Below are 21,099 nucleotides of genomic sequence, written 5' to 3' on the forward strand. Positions count from 1 at the left end.
TTGAGTCTGCAATAAAACCAAGGAGCTAGGAGGCTATACCCTGACTCTCATGTAATTTTTCTACAGAGTTTGACTGACTGTCTAGTTGATGTTACAATACCTCAGTGAGGGCAATATGGTCGCCTTAACTCCTCCATTCTAATTAACTTTCCAATTGACTTAGTTGAAGGCATGGTGTAAATTGGAATTGTTAATCACAGATGCACAATAATGCATCTGTTGAATATGACTGAGTTTGTTTAAAGTACTGGTACCCTGCTGCTACAGAGCCAGGGTTTGAAATCGCATCTGAGGTTTCCCTACCCTGATACAGACCACTTTAAATACTTGCTTTTAAACCCTGTGCCAGGTTGCCGGGGAATGTTTAACCCTTTGTCCTTAATCTATTTTTTCTAGCGTCAGGCGAAGTATACTGAGAACAAACTCAAAGCGATCAAGGCACGAAATGAGTACGTTCTGGCGCTGGAGGCTACCAACAGCTCCGTCTTTAAGTACTACATCCACGATCTGTCCGACCTACTTGATGTGAGTCATTTTGCCAAGTTTTCTAGACGGCATACATCCTTTTTGATCTTTTTACCATCTTCAAAAGGGGTGAAAGGGTTAAATTCTGGGGGTGGGTTGCATCAACTGGGTTATTCTACATCACATAAAAGATTCTTTAATGAATTAAAGCAGTTCATACCTTAGACAGAAATAAATTATTCCCTCTGTGAAAGTCAGAACATATGTTATGATCTTAAAATTTGAATTAGGCGATTCAGAGGTGGTATAAAAAGGCTGGAAACACATACTCAGATAGCATCTGTGGAATGAGAAAAAGTTAACTTTTCTGGTTCAAGACCTTCATCAGAACTATTCCCCTTTCCACTGGTATGGCTGAGTGGCCAGCTTTTTTATTTTCCTTTTTTTATTTCAGCTTATCAGCAACTCCAGTTTTTTGATATTCTGTTCCAGGAAGTCAGGAAATAGTGCTTCATAGAAAAGCTAATGGAAATCTGGAAGATGTGCCCACAAGATGTTGAGAGTAGGCCTTAACTGAAAATTTCATACTAATTTTCATTGATCTTTATTAGGCAAAGTGGGTGATTAGAATTAAGATATATAACATCCTTGTTGCATTTGAATGGTAATGTAAAGGGGCCGAATGACTTTTCAAGATTCAAGTTTATTTGTCGTGTACATTGAAACATGCAGCGAAATGTGTCATTTGCATGAACAAACAACTGTTTTCCTCTTTATTTAAGTTGCAGAACATTCAAAGGTTGAATATGTTCGAATGGTTATTAGCTGTGCATGGATTTAGTGAAACCTGAATCACATTTAAGCTTACTGGCACACGTGAAATTAGTTGTTTTTGCAGCAGCAGCACAGTGCAATACATAAAACTATCAATTACAGTAAGAAAGATATATATATAAAATTAAATCAAGTAATGCAGATAATGAGCGAACAATAGTTCATGGGTTGGTTCATTGTCCGTTCAGAAATCTGATGGCGGAAGGGAACTCGGGCCTCTGGTGTTGAGAAGTGTTGTGCTAACCATCATACTATTCCTGAGTGTTCAGGCTCCTGTACCACCTCCTTGATAGTAGCAATGTGAAGAGGGCTTGGCCTGGGTAATAGGGGTCCTTAATGAAGGATGCTGTGCCTTATTGAGGCATCGCCTTTTGAAGATGTCCTTGATGCTGGGGTGGCTAGTGCCCACGATGGAGCTGCTTGAGTTTGCAACCCTCTGCAGCTTTTTCCAATCATGTGCAGTGGTGCACGTTGGAAATCGATACTCAGAATTCCAGGAGGGTTAGAAATCTGGTGTTCAATTTTCTCACTGAAAATCTCTTGAACAACACTGTGTTGAACAGCTTGTTCTTGGGTAATGACTGCTTAAATGTATTACACCAGAATCAGAGGGTGAAATGGCACAGTCCATGAGCCTCTTTGGTAGAGCTAGCTAATTAATCCCTTTCCCTGGTGAGGAGATAAGGCAGGTTTCCAATTGTTTTGGGAGTTTAATCAATGAATCCACATCACCGGTTTTTCAGAGGTTGCATGCCAAATCTTAGGAACCGACTGTTGGCGTATCTGCCCTTTCGAACTCAGCGCGTTTGTAGCGAATAGCAGATTGCCGACTTAAAGTAGAATTAGGGACAGACAGTAAATACAGGCCTTATCAGCAATACCCAGAGCTCATTAATAAGATGAAAAGGTTCTGAGAAAATTTCACATGTTATGTCAAATCTTCTCATAACCTTCTCTACTCATAGGAGAGCAATCCGAACATTTCCAGGCTTAACACACAGCTGGAGTCCCTCATCCCCAGGCACAATTTTAGTAAATCTTCTAGTACCCACTCCAGAGTATTGATCCCTTCCTAAACAATTTCTAAAGTTCTAAGTTCAAAGTAAATTTTATTATCAAAGAACATATGTCACCATATGCAGCCCTGAGATTCATTTCAGTTTCCTGTGGGCGTACTCAGCAAACGTATAGAGTAGTAACTATAACAGGACCAATGAAAGATCATCCAGAGTGCAGAAGACAACAAACTGTGCAAATGCAAATATAAATAAATAGCAATAAATAACAAGAACATGAGATAATGAGATAAAGAGTCCTTGAAAGTGAGATCATTTATTGTGAGAACATTTCAATGATGAGGCAAGTGAAGTTGAGTGAAGTTATCCCCTTTTATTCAAGACCCTGATGGTTGAGGGGCAGTAACTGTTCTTGAACCTGGTGGTGTGAGGCTTGGACCTTCTACCTGATGGCAGCAGCCAGAAGAGAGCATGACCTGGGTGGTGGGGATCTCTGATGTTGGATTTTGTTTTCCTATGATAGTGTTTCATGTAGATATGCTCAATGGTGGGAGGGCTTTAACTGAGATGTATTGGGCCTTGAAATTACAACAGCATTTTGTTGAGAAACAGCACAACTACCCTGGTCTAGAACTCTTCTATTCATAGAAGTATGAAACCAAAATACTTTCATGACATTTTGTTGAATTATTCACTTAACCTCGATACCTTCCAAGATTGGTGCAAATACAGTTAGTGATCTTTCTGTTTTTACATTTGGGAATATACAGCGATTCTGTGAAATCTGTCGGGCAGCAGTTCTAATCTGTACTCTTTATTTTAGTGTTGTGACCTTGGGTATCATGCCAGTCTGAACCGAGCAATGAGGACATTTCTCTCAGCGGAGTTTAATGTTGAGCAATCCAAGCACGAAGGGTTGGATATCATTGAAAACGCCATTGACAACCTAGATGCTACCAATGACAAACAGCGTCTTATGGAACTGTACCACACTGTGTTCTGCTTGCCACCAAAGTTCGATTTCCAGCCACACATGGGTGACATGGTCAGTATACCTCTCTAAACTCCATCTTGAAACAGTGCTTGTCTAGCTGGTTAATATGCAATATTCTTGTTATTTCTGATAGACCTGTACTCTTTGTACTATACTGTTGCAGACCTACAGTCATATATATATCACTGTTACACAGAATCCTAGAGTTACACAGGTAATGACTTGTACTTATCAGAACTCTGTATCAAGACTGTATAGAGACCAATCTTGTCTCTGCAGGACTGTGCACCAAGTTTATAAAAAGGGAAGTCTGTACCCATCATTATTCTCCTCCAGTGTGATAAAGTCACAAGCAAAGGAAAATGCAGAGATGTCCTAGGAACCACTTTTCCTCCTGTGCCGCACGCCAACCTGACAGATGTAGTTTGGCTGTTTCTTCGTGTGGCTCCATTGCTATTTTAGAACCTCCTAATCAAGAGCTCTGTGTGAGATGGTGGTTTGAGAATGGAGCCTGTAACCAAGTTCACAATGAGTGAATGTACAATTAAGTTTGGCAACAACATTTACATCCTGAGAGCAAAAACACACACAAAAAAAATAAACAGTCCACAAAATCAACTTCAGTGCCAAATAGTGGGAAGTCTCTGCATCAGTGTGTGCTTGGAATTTGATGAAGAACGCCCAATTGTGCTGTAACTTGGATCAACACACTCATAAGAACAAGGAGTCCTCTGTACAGTTACTGGTCTTTGTATTATACCTCGCGTCTCTAGGGGGAAGGACATTACTAAACCTTTGCAGTGGTGAGCATCCCAAGTGCTCTCTCAGCTCAATGTAGTTTCTCTTTTGTATCAGCATAGATGATAATGTTCCACTGCGCTGGGTGTAAGTGACGTTCAGATTGCTCCTTGATGTTTCTATTTGTATATTGAGGCTAGTTGAAGCACTCGTCCTCTTTTGTCCACCTGCCATAACACTGCTGTTTTTGGACTCTGCAGGTTTCTCACCTGTGTGCTCAGCAGCCAGTGCAGGGAGAACTGGTGCAGCGGTGCCAACAGCTCCAGTCCAGGTTAGCCACTCTGAAGATTGAGAATGAGGAGGTGAGTCTCTCAGCAGCACAGCTGCCAAACGGCTGAACTCTTCCCTGGCTTGGTACTTGCAACTGCCCCAATTCATTGCTCGGAGGCTTTTTCTCATGGCTGGATGGGTTACGTGCATAACCAGACTGGTCCAGATGCTCAGGTCCTACATGAGCTGAGGTCGGTAAGGTGAAAGCAGACAGCTTCAGTAACGGGAGGAATATGCCAATCTGCCGTTTTGACTCCAGCGAGAGTAAATATTTTCCCTCTGTGTGAAAGGTACTTCCTGACATCAGCCCAGCTCTCTCACTTTGTATCAGTGTCCCTGTGGTTTTGGACTAACAGAATAGCAACTCAGCCTTACCCTTTTTTTTTATTCCACTTAGTGTCACAACTTTATTCACTATCTTTCAAGGCTGAAAAATCTAAATTTCTCCAGCCTTGCAGCTTGTCATGCCTCTGACACCTTGCAACTGGACAAAATATTTAGCTTCTCCAATCTGTTCCAACAATCAGTTAGATCCCATTTGATCTATATCCGGACTCTATTGAAACTCCATTCCTTTATTGGCCTTTACTAACAAAACGCTGATCAGTCTCAGTCTCTCAGTTGACCTTCACCATCCACCGTGTTTCCATGACAATACATAAAACTCCTAATACCATTTATGTGGAAAAGTATAGGTATGTCATGATTTCTGTCCTCAACAGTCTTGCATTTATTTTAAGATTATGTCCCTTCTTGCTTAATTCAACCTCAAGGAATGATTTCTTTGTAATAAAAAATTTCAGCAATCTTCTAAACTCAAAGAGCAACATGCCAGATTTAAGGAATTGTTTTCTTAATTTAGCCTTTAAGCCTTATTATCATTCTGGTATCTGGTGAATTTTGTCACAAGCCCTCTAAGGTCAATACGTCATTACTATGATGCAGAAGGCAGAACTGAATATTACATTCCACGTGGGGAGATGTATTAAGCAGTATTGTGGGGATAATTCTACTAATGATGTCACTCAACTTTGACCTCTGGGTACCCTCCATTCAGCACGTCTCTCTGGCCTATAAAATCATTTGCTTCCTTCTTTCAATATTTGTGACCACCTTCCTGTTTTACCCACACATCCATTGCTTTAAATATGTGAAGAAACCATTCACGTTGAATGTCATGGAAAAGTACATTCGCTATATCTAAACTTTCCAGTGTACAATTTTGAAGTCACTTCCACGAAAATATTTAAGAGTTTGGTCAGACAGGATCTACTTTTAAGGAAACTATGTTGGTTACCTCCGACTGGGCCTCTTTGATATTGACTCTTGGCATTTACTACTTGGTCTACACCTACCCTGGTTTGTTTGTTCAGAAGTATTGAAAGTAGTCAGATTAGTTTGTTTCCAACTCACTCGTACCTCTCCCACAGTTGCTGACTCGTTTCTGATATCCTGAGCACTTAGTAGGCTCATACCAAGCTTAACATACAGTCTTTAACCCTGGGGTGTAACCACCCCTATTTCCAACCCATGAATGTAAATAATAAGTGATAAATGCTAAAAATGAAAGAATTAATAACTTTGAATGACTGCATATTCAGACTGACTCTTATCCAGTTGTAGGCTTTTGCTAAGTTTACAATGGATTTTCTTGCATTAATGAATTCACTTGGTTTGTCTTTACAGGTGAAGAAGACCATGGAAGCCACACTACAAACAATTCAGGACATTGTCACCATTGAAGACTTTGATGTGGGTGACTGCTTCCAGTACACAAACTCCACAGAGTCAGTCAAATCCACTCTTTCAGAAACCTTCATGAGCAAACCCAGCATTGCCAAGAGGCGAGCCAATCAGCAAGAGACAGAGCAGTTCTACTTCACGGTACGGTGTCATGGAGGCAATGTTTGTGGTGCCGATTTTCTCTCGCAGCCATTTACTTTCCTGGGAATGATCACTTACACAAAGTCGCGTGGCAGTGACACAGCCAACAGAACTACTGCAGCCCGTGTCCAGATTTATCTCTGCATGTCGCCCCCTTCTGTGTGTAAAGGTGAAAGGAAGGATTGGGTGTGGGCAGTGGGTGGAGATGATGGGGAGAATAGATTACAGGGAAAAACAATAGTGGAGGATAGAGTTACACTGTGGCCTGGTACAGACTTGAAGGACCAAGTGGCTTCCTTCTCTTTCATAAGGAAATATGTGTTTACCTTCATGGAGTGATATCTCTCATTCTCATCCATGAGTTGGGACATGTATGTCTCTCTCCTTGGGTTCGAGCTTGCACCATAGATTGCCTATGTACAGTATCCCACCATGAGTTAGATCCTCTGAGTGTCTGTCTGTCTGTCTCTCTCTCTCTCCCCTCTCCCCTCTCCCTCTTTGTCTCTATCTCTCTCTCCTTCTCTGCTCTCTATCTCTCTCTGGTTCATTCTCTCTCTCTCTTCCCCCCTCCTCCTCTCCTCTCCTCCCTCTCTCTCTCCTTCCCTCACTCTCCCCTCCTCCTTCCTCCTCTCTCCTCCCCCTCATGCTCTCTCTCTCTCTCTCACACACACACACTCTTTCTCCCCCTCACACACTCTCTCCCCCTCACACACACTCTCTCTCCCCATCACACACTCTCTCTCCCTCACACACACACACTCTCTCTCCCTCACACACACACTCTCTCTCTCTCTCCCCCTCACACACACTCTCTGTCTCCCCCCTCACACACACACACACACACACACACACACACACACTCTCTCTCTCTCCCTCACACACACTCTCTCTCTCCCCCTCACACTCTCTCTCCCCCCTCACACACTCTCTCTGTCTCCCCCCTCACACACACACTCTCTCTCCCTCAAACACACACACACTCTCTCTCTATCCCTCACACACACTCTCTCTCTCTTTCCCTCACAAACACTCTCTCTCCCTCACACACACACACACTCTCTCTCCCTCACACACACATACTCTCCCCCCCACACACACACTCTCTCCCCCTCACACACTCTCTCTCCCCCTCACACACTCTCTCTCCCTCACACACACATACTCTCCCCCCCACACACACACTCTCTCCCCCTCACACTCTCTCTCTCCCCCTCACACACACTCTCTCTCCCCCCTCACACACACACTCTCTCCCACTCACACACTCTCTCTCTCTCTCTCTCACACACACACACACACACTCTCTCTCTCTCTCCTCCACACACACACACACACACACACACACACACACTCTCTCTCTCTCTCTCTCTCTCTCTCAATCTCTCTCTCTCTCTCTCTCTCTCTCAATCTCTGCATCGCTACCTGCCATCAGATGGTTTTGGAGTCTGTGTGTTCCTCGTCAAAGGTTGAGGATTTGTGTATCCTTGCTTTGGCTTGGGACTTTTGAATCTCCTTCTGTGGATTGTATTCCTCTTCCCCTCTATGATTTGGACATTCTGCTTCCCTCTCCATGGAACGCAGCCTGTGTGCTGTTGTTCAAGAGTGGGGCCCCCTGTGAACGGAGACTGCGCATCCCGTCCATTGGTTTGGGCCTTTGCATCGTTCACATGGATTGGGTGTCCACATACCATCCTTGAGCACTGGCCTGTTGGTTCACCTCCATCGGCTGGTGACAATGCTTTTCCCTCCCAATTTCAGACTTAAAGCTACTTTCCTAAACAGAGTACTGTCCTTGGGCTAGGGTAGAGATGGGTGGAATCTATTCTTCCCTCTGCATGGATTCCAGCACCTGTTCTCTCCGGGGGTTTTAGGCCTGTGTGTTCCTTTCCGTGAGTTCAGCTTTTTGCCTTCAATTTTTCATTTTACTGTTTGCTTCTTGCTATATTGGAGCACAAGGCCAATCGGGGGTGCCCTGAACAATATCCATGCAATTTGCAGATCGTAAGCAGAGTGAATTTTAAAATGGAGGGCGCTATAAATCATTTGCTGTTTTTGTGGTAGTTCACTATCATTTCCTGTTCTTTTTCATAGAAACTGAAAGAGTATTTTGAAGGCAGAAACCTGATCACCAAACTGCAAGCAAAACATGACCTTCTGCAAAAGACTTTGGGAGAAAGTAAGCAAATACTCTTAATCCTCTTTGTAATCAGCCCATCAGTGGCGGTGTGAAGTCTGTTCAGTATAATTTAGTCCATGTCTTATTAAAACTCGATTCCTTCGTTCAAATCTCTAAGATAATTGGATACGCTTTAATCTGTCAGCAAAATGCGAAGTTCAAAGGCTCTGTGTTGAAACATTACGTTGCATTGATTTGATTGTTCTGATTAGTGTCACAGCCTCCACTGCAACCAAAATACAGGCAACAATTGAAATGTATATGTACATAACTTCAGAATACTTGTAATTTTGTATTCAGAGTATTAGGTCCAAATAATAGATCTGATGTTTTGGTTGGAAATATTCTCTCCCCTTCAATGTAAGAGATGACTAGATTAGCATCATGGAGCTTTTTAGCTGTAAATGGAATTAAACTCTCTAAAATTGTCCCTATTTATCTAACTGCTATTTATCTAAAAGAATCAAAATGAGTTTTACTTTGGAGATGCTAGTCATGGCTGGGCTTACAGCCAATTTCACTTAAGTCAGACTGTTTGGGTCACCTCCTGGATTTTGCTGTCTCTGCTCTGCTTTCCTCCCAATATTCTGTTTTATAAAAACTAATCTTCTAATAAACACCCAGTGGCATCTAGTAAGATTTGCCTTTGTACACCACAGGAACATTGGAGGCTGAATCAAGCTTCCAATGGTTCATAGAGTACTACAGCCCACAAACAGGCCCTTCAGCCCATCTACTCCATGGTGAGCTGTTACTCTGCCTCATCCTGTTGAGCTGCACCTGAACCATTGCTCTCCATACCCTTCTTATCCACGTACTTACCCAAATTTCTCTTAAATGTTGTAATCAAACCTGCATCCCCTACTTCTGCTGGCAGCTTGATGCATACTTGCACCACCCTCTGAGTGCAGAGGTTCCCCTTAAACATTTCACCTTTTACCCTTAACCTATGACCTCTAGTTTTTGTCTCACACAACCACAGTGGAAAAAGCCTGCTTGTATTTACCCTGTCTGTACTCCTCATAAGTTTATATACCTCTCTCAAATCTCCTCTCATTCTCCTACACTCCAGGGAATGAAGTCCGGACCTATGCTATCTTTCCTTACAGCTCAAGTCCCGGCAATATCCTTGTAAATTTTCTCTTACATTTCATGAAACTTAACACAGAATTATGTTACTTAGTTAGACTTCTAAAAACACTCCTTGCTCAAGCACAAAAACTAGATGTTGAGAGATTGAAACCTTGAACCTTATCCGGGAACATTCCAGAAAAGAACAAGCCTCATGTTTCTTGAGAGATTACATGCCGTCTTTTGAATGTTGAGTAAACAAGACCGAGATTGAAAATGGGAGGATTATTTGTTTCAAATGTTATTGGTAAGGAACTAAAACTAGGATGTTCAGAATCCATCATATTTTACAATCGGAGTTCCTCATGAAAATCAGAAATACTGCAGATGCTGGAAATCTGAAACAAAGCTGAAACTACTGGAAACACTCGGCAAGTCGGGCAGCATGAATGGGGAAAGAACTGAATAATGTTTCAGATCGAACATCGTTCATCAGAAATGAAAAAGAGATCGTTTTTAGTAGAAGAGAAGGTGACGGAGGGAAGTGTTCATTCCTCCCCAGACTTCTCTGCAACTAAAAACTAACTTGTATTCTCCCTTTTCTGGTGTGGAATGGTTGCTTTTCTTTCTCTTTCCACAGAAGCTTCCTGACCTGCTGAGTGTCCCTGGCATGTTCTGTTTAGAATTTTTCATTTGCACTTTAAATGCTTTCACAAAATCTGCTTCTCTAGATGCATTTTTTTTAACAGTTAACTCCTTCCCGTTATAGTTGAGTTCAGTGGATGAATCAATTGCTTATCATTGTACTGAACAGCTGAGATCATAATCTCTTAATTAGGCTGTCTGTGGCAAGCCCTTGTACAGTAAAGTCATCAAGACAGCCCCTTTGCCACGTGCAGTATTCCATATGGGGGTACACCATACTGGCCAACAGAACTAACGTTCTTGTGATACCCTTTTTCCAGAAATAAAGCTGTGAAGCAAAAAGCCAGGAACATAATGTGAAGGAGAGAAAGGGGTGAAAAATCTGTTATGAGAGGTCCTTTCTGAGTCACACACCTGCCATCTGCTGAGATGGTGCTTGGCTTCTGATGTGATCCCAGATTTTTCCACCCTAGTTGCTTCCGATCCAGGTTTGCCCTGCTGAGCTCAATACATCTCCGTCTGCTGATACTGAGAAGCTAGCGTGGGGAGTGTGCAGCAAGTTGTTTAATCTATACCTTCATGTTTCTGACTTGCACCACCTTGTCCTTCAGTTTGAACTTTTCACTGTTGAGTGTTTTCTGTTTATGTGAAATTTAACTCAGCTGCCTCACTAACTTTACAGACATACACCCCCTCTAGCCCACTGTGCATATTAAAAGGCACTATCAGATAGAATTTACAGCCGAGTACCATGACATTCAACTCAAATGCTAACAATCTAGAACTTAAGCTGTACACAGAATCTACTTCAGTCAATCTTATTGCCATTTCTTTCCCGCTCTTGTATATAACTAGGTTCACCTTCATTACATCTACAATAATCTCCTCAACTACATGTTGTGAGAACATTTCCACAGTCTTCCCTCTTTTCGAGCAAGCAGGGTTTTTGCTGAATTAGCAGTTGCCTGGTACAGCTCTGACCAGGTGAAAACTTCTTTTGCATATCTCAGTTATTAATCAGTTCATAATTTTAATGACCTTCATTGTAGCATCACTGAACCGTTTCATGAAAATAAAATCCTTCCAGATAGTTAGAACTGCAGAGTTTTGAAATCATCTTTGTGAATCATTTTTGCATCATCCTTGGTGTCCCTGCATCCATTGGGTAAAGGTCTCAAGGTAGTTCTTGAGTTGGTTAATACAAATGAGGTATTATTCTGAATTTTTCAAAATGAATAGCCCAAGCTAAAGAGCAAAAGGTGTCTCAGAGAATACTCAGACCCTCCGATTGGGATTAGTTAATCTGCTGCTGAATCCTTTGTTTGCTATTCTCATGCTGCCCAGGCCACCCTCATCTATAAATCTGAACTGATAGAAAATTCTACTTTCCATCTCCGAACTTGTACCAACTGGCATTTATTTCTCGCTGGTTCCAGGCTTTGAAGTCTCTTGAACTTAAAACTTAATTGAATTGTTTTTAAACTGACCTGTAGCTTTATTCCGTTCTGTCTCTGTAACTTCCAGCCATGAGGATTTTGAGATTTTAGTGCTTTTTGAAGTCTGCTCATGTTTTCACACGGTGATAAGCACACCTTCAAGTGAAGTTGCCCTAAACTTTGTTTTCCACTTCTTAATCCTCTCTGCCTCTCTCCTCTCTCCTTTAACCAATCCAGAAAATCCGACCCTTTGAGTAAGATGTTGGTCATCAGTTCCCAATCTCCTCATAAAACTTATTGTCATGTGTAACCTGGAACTTGACTTACGATCTTTTAACTGTTGAAGCTTTAAAAATAAAAACTTCTGTTAGGATATTGAGCAACTCTTTCTGTCGAGAGGGTTTAAAGCTGTGAGTGGTGATAGTGAGGAGATGGGGTCATACATTCAGAGTGGCATGGGCAGGAATAATTGAGCAGATGCATTACTCTGTGGTGACAATTCCGGAATTAGTAGATTGCCAGCTGGCACCTTGCTGCCTTTTGTGTCTGTTGATCTTGAGTGTCTACACTGATTCAGAGGCAGCTCAAAACCAGCAGAACAGCCAGCCATTTTCAGAGTGAGAGAGGAAGTAACCAAGCTAACACTTAAATCGTAAGTATCAATTGAAAAACTCAGAGCATTATTTTCTGATAATCGATCTACATTTTAATCTAATTCATTTACAGTAGTGGGTAGTCCAAGAACCTTGTAAGTGGAGAGGAGGTGGAAAGATAGCGCTACAGAAAGAGAGTTCCTCTGTTGCACAGTTGACATTATGTGCATCACTGTGTTGGGAAGGGCCTTGAGGCATGATGGTGGTGGGGTGGGGGTTTTCATTGTGGGGAGAGAGGGCTGTGTTTGAACTCAGCTCTTTTTAAAGGCCTTCTTATAAATGTTTGGTCTACATTTAACAAGAACTAGACTCCATGTGGAAGAAAGAGAATAGTTGCCAATACGACTCAATAAAATGAAGCTGTGAGCAACCCAAAGCCTGATGCTTCATATCTCCACTTTCCTTTGTCTGAACCAGATAGTAATAATGCTTTTACCATGCGTAATCATCCCCAATATTGTAACAGCTTTCAAAGCCAGGATTTAGGCTTAGGAGTGAGTAAATGCAGACTTTAGATTTCCACAGTGCACAGGATGGCGAGTGTTTGCGATAGCCCACGCAGAGAGTATTTTAGGAAAATTGAGACAACGCTTGAAGGATTGGGAAATTATGGTGAATTAGCTTCTGGGGCTACTCTAGTGATTTACTGCTGATTATTAGAAGTCTTGCCTTATTCATTTTTGTATCATTGGCCTCAAACAGCAAACTACAGGCCCTCGAGGACCACATTGTCAGATTCACATAGCACAGAAACAGATAGAGTGTCCAACTATACAGACCCAATTACCAGCACTCCCTTCATGGTCAAATAGGATCTGGAGACTTAAGTGGCCATCCAGATAGTTTATAAATGTTGTGAGAGTGCCTGTATCCACCACCTCCTCAGGCAGTGTGTTCCAAATTGTAATTGGGGGAAAAAGTTCCTCAGATCCCCTCTTCTCATCTTAAACCTTTCCTCTGGTCTTAGACAACCTCTCTTATGAGGGGAGGTTTCTCACTGTCCACCCATTCTATGTCCTGCATAGTTTTATACACCTCTTTCAGGGCTGTCTTGACTTCTTCTCATATAAGGAGGGAATAAAAGACAGCCTTTCCAAACTCTCCACATATCAGAAATGTTCCATCCCAGGCACCATTCTGGTAAATTTGCTGGTAAATATGTTTTAAAGTTGCACAAATCATCTGAATTACTGCCGTTTCTACTTAGACTTAAGGGGGTCTGGATTAGAGGCCCACAGTGTGCTTGTCCATCTCATTCCTTAATGCTGACCGGTTTATCAGTAATTTACAACATTTTTACGATGTGCTACTAAAATTTCCGTGTTTTTTTTCCCCCCTCCTTCCATTTTAGGTCAGAGAACAGATTGTTCCATTGCCAGGTGGGTCTAATTGTTATAACTGTACGGCTTCTCACTCCTATAGTTTTCCTATTTTCCTTAATATCCGTGCTGCCAAGTTAACAATTGTTGTGATTAACGAATGAAAACTGGAAGGCTTAAAAACTACCTTTAAGATGAGAAGGCCCAGTTCTGTGTGAAGGTCGGCAGCCCTGTTACTGAGGATTAATCAGCCTTTATCTTCTGCAAGGAAGAGTCTGGGCACGTAGTGGGTCTTATTGGCATGCTGACTGTTATGCCCCTTTCTCCTGGAAACACTGCACACAAGGGAGATTCTCAGTGCTTTCTTCTGTGTTTCCTTTGCCTCTTGTTGTAAGCCAAAGGTGGAAAAGCCAGCTGGTGGCGCGGAAGTACCCGGCAAGCTGCCATCCACCTTGGACGTCTTAACATATTGGCCTGCTTGAATGAAATTCTATCGAACTAGCGTTGACTCTTCCTGTAGTCATGGTAGCAACTGTGTAAGTCTACTTCATTTGGAATCGTGGCTCCAGATTTTGCTTGTAGGATTATCAAAGAATAAGCTGGTTTGTTAACAGGACCTACACAGCAGTGACTAGATTTTGATTTGTTACCATTGCGTTTCTGTAGTCATTAACCCTCCAGAATTGTGTTCAGCGTTTACCTTGCTGTATTTAATATTTTTTTTCTTTTTTCCTCACCATATCGTGTTCAGCGGGCGGCGGAACTCCAGTGTGAGGAAACAGGTAACTGCAGCAATGGCTCTTTTTGTTGTTTGGACTGTTTTCACTAATCGTTCCTCGGATGCATATGGCTTACTGAAACCTGTCTGCTGGAAAGTCCATTGTGGAACACACATCTGGTGTCAAGGCTGCCTGGATGTCTCAGGTTAAGATTTCATCCCACAAGTCTGGCCTCAAGAAATCCAGGCACATGTCCAATCTTTGGATAGTCAGGACTCACGCATGTTCTGTCTGGAGTATCATTCTGAAGCTGTTTATTTCCACACTAGTCATGGGCATGTGGAGAAGCTATTTTGTAAAACCTAAAGTGGCTCTTTCCATTCCACTTTCTTGGGAGTTTGTATCCAGCTGCCATCAAGCAATCATTTATCTTAGTTCATAAAGTAACTAAGCGCGCCTTCTTATGAAAGATACGTAATGGGTACTGGCAAAACACTCAGATATGCAAAGGGCAATGATGTACAAGCCTTCTCCATCTCTCTAGCTCTCTCCCTCATTCTCTCACCCTCCCTCGCGCTCTCCCTCCTTCCCTCCCGTTCTCTCTTCCCCATGCTCTCTCCCCGCGCTCTCTCCCCCGCACTCTCTCCCTCCCCACCCTCCCCGCTCCCCCACTCCCCCTTACTCCCACTCTTCCCCTCCCCCTCACCCCCACTCTGCCCTCCCCCACCTTCCCCGCTCCCCCAGTCCCCCTTACTCCCACTCTCCCCTCCCCGCTAGCTCTCACGCTCACTCTCTCTCTCTTGCTCCCTCTCCCTCACTGCCTCTCACCCTCGCTCTCCCTTCCTTGTTCTCTCTCATGCTCACTGGCTGGTTTGCTTTCTCTTGATCTCCTCTTCCCCTCCCCTCCTCCCCCCCCCCATGTATCCCCAACAATAGTTATTTGGTATCAATATCATGTGATGCAATGGAAGTATGGTTACTATATCAAGTGATTTTGTGTATTTTCCAACATGGACAAATGTACTAATATGCCTGTGTAATAATAGAACCTGTTTGTTACCCAAAGACAGCCTGTCTTAGAATTAAAGTTCATAACTTGCTACCAACGTGTGTCCTTGAGGTTTAGGAAGGTCATGAAGGAAGAATTCTTCTTCACTCAGGATCAAGCATTGTGATGATTCTACTAAGACAGTGGGGTGGGGGAAGGGTAGTGTCATGGGGCTGTGAAGTTGATGTAAACTTAAAATTAATGCACAGGTTGATACAAAGTCAGTTATAGTGGTATGTCGTAAGTGGGAGGAAAGATCAGGTGAATGAAGATTTGCCGTAGTTTTGACATTCTGGGAGCCAATGAGTCAAAGTTGAGAGTGTCATGTCTTCGTCGCAGCACAGAGAGAATAGGAGGGAGAAATGTAATATTGAGTGTAAGAAAGGATTTGGACAATGGAGGAACAATATAAGAAAGTTCAGTGGAGGACAGACTGCATTCACAGCAAAATAGAGGCAAGAAATATTGTGGTGAGAGGTTAGACATCAGTCATGTAGAAATAGTGGCATATTACTACAATCACTGCTACATGTGATTTTCCTGGCTGTCTTGACGATGAATGTGAGAGGGAAACTAAGCCTCACTAAGTCTGTGACGTGCTTACTCAAGCAGACTGCTTGGAAATAATAACATTAAAATATTGTACATTTGGGAAAACAAATGGGTCAGTAAATCCTGTAAAGAAACTGGGTAGTACTCAAGATACTTCTCACTCTTTGGAGTAATTCCAGGCTTGTGGAAAGGTGTTTGTGAAGGGTTTAAGAGAGCTGTAAAGGTCGGAATGATTTTCTGTGAGATTTACCAGCCCCCGCTGAGAATTCCTTTCTTTGGTTTCTAGGATGGAAGCCACATCATTCCCCTGGTGGTGGAGAGTTGCATCCGTTTTATCAGCAGGCACGGTAAGTGGAGGGCTGAACTGTGGGATGATAAAGAGAAAAACACTCAAGGACGCTGTTTGGCCCGTATTAATTCTGACAGTGAAACACTTAGTTAATTTCATTCCTCTGCCCTTTTTTACTTAACCCTGTAATTGTTCAAAGTAATGTATGTCATGATTTTTAAAATCTCCATCATATCTCCTTTTTATCTTCTTTACTAAAAGAAAAATAAGCTTAGCTCACCACTGTCTCTACATAACTGATGCTTTTCTAGTACTATCTTTGGACTTCCAAAGTATGGTGTCCAGAATTGGTCATAAAGCTCCAAGTTGGGCTTCAATATTAAATAGAATCACATTGCTTTTCTCCACATTTGAAAATTACTTTTTTCTGGTAGCATTTCTGGATTGGTTGACGTTAGTCCAAAATTCAATTAGGTGCCTCTGGCAAAGTCACCCTGCATGCTTGATATTGGTTCTGCATTTTTTACATGTGGCGCCATTTACCATTGTGGAGAAAATTATCCTAGAAGCAATCATTGTTAGTCAGTCCTAAAACAAATAAGTCCTTCACATCATAGGGCTGTGTTGGGACCCTTTTATCATTCCCTAAGCCCTCGCACTTGCCGGCCGGCCGGTGTAGTGGCACCAGTACCGCACTTTGAGGCGAGTGGGCCCACGTTCGAATCCGGTCCACCCGTGCATGCTGGGGTTAGTATTGAGCTGGCAACTTGGCTTCGCAAAAACAAAACACAGACAGACGCTAAAGGTACGGAGGAGAACAACAACAATCCCTAGCAACTCCAATCCTTGCAACTTCTTCAACCCCCAATGACCTGGGCTGGGGATGTAATGGGACTAAACTTGCAGATGGACATCGTGGTCCCATTCCTGGGGTACTGAAAAACAGTCAATTTATGGGTTCAATCTCAGCAAAACTCTGAAAGTGAAGTACAGTAAGTAACTTGCACGAAATGCCTTCGAGCGCTAGTTAAGAGTGAGGAGAGGAGTTTCTTGCTGGCTGCCAGATACTAGGTACAATAATTGTTCATTTTTTCCCAAAGGACTGCAGCATGAGGGAATTTTCCGTGTATCCGGATCACAAATTGAAGTTAACGATATCAAAAATGCTTTTGAAAGAGGTTAGTACCAGAATAACTTCTTTCTTCACACCCTACACAGTTGTCTTTCCTTAACAATCTGCTAAAGATCAAAATCGGGCTCCTTCTGCTCTCCGGAACAACTGCTTCTGTGGAAAATTAAGAACTGTCTGATGATCGATGTAAACTGTTGCACTACGACGATGAAATTTGACGAGAAAGCCTTTTTTGTTGTATTCTTAGATTTGTCTTTCCCTTGTGTATGCACCGAGGATATATTAGAATTGAAACTCTGCAAGTCATCCTTGCACCTCCTCCTTGCTACCACACTGCATGCAAAGAACCCGAGGTGTCCTTGCACAATTCTTGGCCAGGAGTCTGTGAAAACTGATGCCATTACCAGCGTAGACGGGTTGGGTAGGTGTCAGCTTTCAGTGGGGACCAGTGGTCATCAGTGTACAGTGGAATTTTAAGGATGGTTGGCTTTCCCAGTCAAACCCTTCCACTCTTGCCCTTAATTTTGGAATTGTGATGGCCCATCTCATACAGATAGCAGGATGTTTGTGGAATTTAGTTAGTCACAAATATCAATATAGGAAATGTACCAAAATCTGTCTCCCAGTCATGTATAATAGTACCCTTAACAATTTTAACTGCTACATGCCTCACACAGATCTGATTTTAAAGTCATGGAAGGAACAAAGAGCTTTTCAGATTTTAATCTTTTGTTGTTCTTTTGTACAAAGGTGAGGACCCCTTGGCAGGAGATCAGAATGACCATGACATGGACTCGATAGCAGGAGTGCTAAAGCTATATTTTAGAGGCCTGGACAGCCCACTCTTCCCCAAAGAAATTTTCCATGACCTGATGTCCTGTGTCAGTAAGTTGAATTATGCTGGCCGTGGGTTTTGATGTTTTTTTTTCCTCCCTCTTCAGGATGCGTTGGATTTGTCGATTGGTTACAATCTCTGTAGTCTTAGGAATTGGATAATAATCAGACAGGAAGGATTAAAAAGTGAATAGAAGCCAGTTGAAAGGACTTTGAACTGTATCAGAGAAGAGATTGCCAGAACAGGCATAGTGGGACACTGCATGGTGTGACTTTCTGTAGGAGAATTAACCGCTTCATCACTTTGTATTGGTGCCACCTTGTGTATCTTTGGCATAGAACTTTTATAGTTGATGATTTAGTACAGGCCTTACTTGCCAATTACCAGACTCTTCTGGACTATTAAAGAGAAGAGCAGTGTTGGTGATCAAGCTCTCAGGAGGATAAAAAACAAGGATTGGCAGACAATGGAACTGCCTCACAGTTAGAGCTGGATAAAAGGTCACCTATTGATCTGAGTGTGCTGTCACTCAGGACTGTTTGCCTCTTTTAGGCCTTGACATTGCTGCAATTAAAAAATGGGGAAAGAATTACTGGGGCAGTAGTCATTGAGATCTAAGTCCATTCCTTGGAAACATACAGCGGTAAATTACTGGAAAGTATGGAGTAATCAGCCCCACTGGCAAAGGGTCCAGTAATCAGAGATTGCAGGCTCAAGGTAACTGGTGAAGAAGCTGAGGAAAATTGACAATTGTCTTTAAACTGCACGGCCGTCTTCAGAAGATGGGTGGACGCAGAACTAACAGAAACTTTCAAAAGTAAGTTGGGAATTTGAAAGGAGCTAAATGGGTTAATGGATTTCTTTCAGTGGCTTTTCAAAGAGCTAGCATTGGCCCGTGGAATGAAAGGACTTGCTTCTCTAAGATCCCATGATATTGCTTGGAATCTAGTGTTCCCGCTTCATCTGGTGTCTAACCACAGCCTCACCTGCTTACTCCAAAGGACATTTCAAAAAAAGACATAGGATATGGTTGGGAATCAGGAAAGGTGAGACTGAGTTAGCAGCTGGACTCCTCGCCCAAAGCCATCCTGTGAGGCCTATGTTAAGCGTAAGATTTTTCTGTGTGTTATTGAAGATTAAAAAGCATGAACTTAGCAGCTGGAAGCCCAGTTCCACCTCCCAAGTCAGTACAGGAACTCCCAGTGGCAGGAGTCAATCGCTGATTGAGATATAGAAGCATCTGGGAACTGAGGGTGTGATTGTGACAGAGGCTTAGGGCACCGACCCCATTTGCTGGGATGGTTGATAATTCCCTTAAATGGGAACTCTGTACAGTGTGGTCCATTGTCCTAGTAATCCCAGGGTTAGGTGTGTAATTGACCCATATATGAATACCACAGGCAGCTCGGTCTGCTGTTACGCTCAGGAATTTCTTTCAGTAACTTTTGAGACTTTAAGGAAGGCAAAGGTCTCTTTCAATCCTTCAATCCCTCATAAATTCTGAAGAGATATGTGCATATTTTTGTCAGTTTTTTTTAAATTCCTTTTATTGTCCGGTTTCCCCTGCCTCTGCTTCTTTCCCTGCCTTGTCCCTTCTATGTTATTTGCTCTCCTAATTTCCTCTTGCTTCACTCCTTCATTTTCTCTTTCTCTATCTCCCCACAACTTTCAGCTGAACAAGCCTTTGGGATGTCAGCCAAGGCTGAAGCTCTGGAAATTACTTATGAATCCTCTCTACTATTCTTTCTTTCTTGTAAATGTTCCTTAAAAGACATAATTTTTGTTCGTCCTTTCAGAAATCTTCTTCAGTAACAGTGAGATATTTGTGAGATTAAAAACATAAATAAAAATTGTTTGATGTTTTTTCTTTGCACCTCTCTTTTCCCCCTTTCTCTCCTTTGTCCATACTTCATGTTATATGACATTTTATTTTCAAGCACATCCACTCACTCCCTTTCTCACTCTCAGTCACGCTCTCTCTCACGTTCTCTCACAACCGCTCTCACGGCAACTCTCTGTCACACTTTCTGACTCGCTGTCACTCACTCACCCTCTCACACTCTCTCACATTCTTTCACACTTCCTCACTCTCTCAGACTCCCACACTCTCCCATACTCTCTCACATACTCTCTCACACTCGCTCCCTCACAACCACTCTCTCTCACTCACTCTCTCACTGCAACTCTCTGTCACACTTTCTGACTCACTCTCTGGCTCTCACTCACTCACCCTCTCATACTCTCTCACATTCTTTCACACTTCCTCACTCTCTCAGACTCCCACACTCTTGCACTCCCACACGCTCTCTTACACTCTCATGCTCTCTCTCTGGCTCTCACTTTTGCTGTCTCTCTCTCTCTCACTCTCTCACACACTCTCATACTCACTCTCTCTCACTCTCTCACACTCTCTCTCACACTGTCACACACTCTGTCTCTCTCACTCTGTCCCGCTCACTCTCTCAGTCTCTCTCACACTCTCTCACTATCTCTCACTCTCTCATACTCACTCACTTCCTCACTGTCAGTCTTTCACTCTCTCACACACGTTCTCTCACTGTCTCGCTTGCTCTCTCGCCCTCTCTCTCTCTCTCGTGCTTTCTCTCTTCTCTCTCATTCACTCTCTCACTCTCACGCAATCTCCAACTAATTGGAAGCTCAGGGTAGAAAGAACTGAAAGTAAATAAGTAAAAATAAGATGGAATTGGGCAGGCAGTGTGTGAAGATAAGGGGGGAGAGAGAGAGAGAGAGAAATTTTTGGGTGCAGCTGGGAGAATGTTTGAGGCAGAATTAGACTGAGGTACCAGGGTAAGAGAGCATTTGAGTGTATTGGAAACTCAGGAAAAGAATGAATTTAAAACAAATAAGGGCAAATAATGAGACAGAGTGTGTGTGTGGGGGGGGGGGCAGGCAGTGTGTGTGAAGATTAAGTGGTACAGTTCAATTTTCTGGTTGTGATCATT

The 21,099-nt window shown here is 42.7% G+C and overlaps 1 protein-coding gene across 2 annotated transcripts in view; it reads left to right on the top strand.

Moving 5' to 3' along the window:
* The window catches only part of srgap2 (SLIT-ROBO Rho GTPase activating protein 2), a 194,186-nt gene that overhangs the window by 145,750 nt on the left and 27,337 nt on the right, over positions 1–21,099 (top strand). For both annotated transcript variants that reach the window (XM_072278689.1, XM_072278690.1), the window contains exons 6-15: positions 397–525; positions 3,139–3,360; positions 4,308–4,409; positions 6,064–6,261; positions 8,353–8,437; positions 13,594–13,621; positions 14,313–14,343; positions 16,167–16,227; positions 17,270–17,347; positions 18,052–18,186. In XM_072278689.1, the coding sequence (XP_072134790.1) occupies positions 397–525; positions 3,139–3,360; positions 4,308–4,409; positions 6,064–6,261; positions 8,353–8,437; positions 13,594–13,621; positions 14,313–14,343; positions 16,167–16,227; positions 17,270–17,347; positions 18,052–18,186 (1,069 nt within the window). The remainder of the gene's footprint in view (positions 1–396; positions 526–3,138; positions 3,361–4,307; positions 4,410–6,063; positions 6,262–8,352; positions 8,438–13,593; positions 13,622–14,312; positions 14,344–16,166; positions 16,228–17,269; positions 17,348–18,051; positions 18,187–21,099) is intronic.

The sequence above is a fragment of the Mobula birostris genome, chromosome 14 (assembly GCF_030028105.1).
Source record: "Mobula birostris isolate sMobBir1 chromosome 14, sMobBir1.hap1, whole genome shotgun sequence".
Taxonomy (NCBI): domain Eukaryota; kingdom Metazoa; phylum Chordata; class Chondrichthyes; order Myliobatiformes; family Myliobatidae; genus Mobula; species Mobula birostris.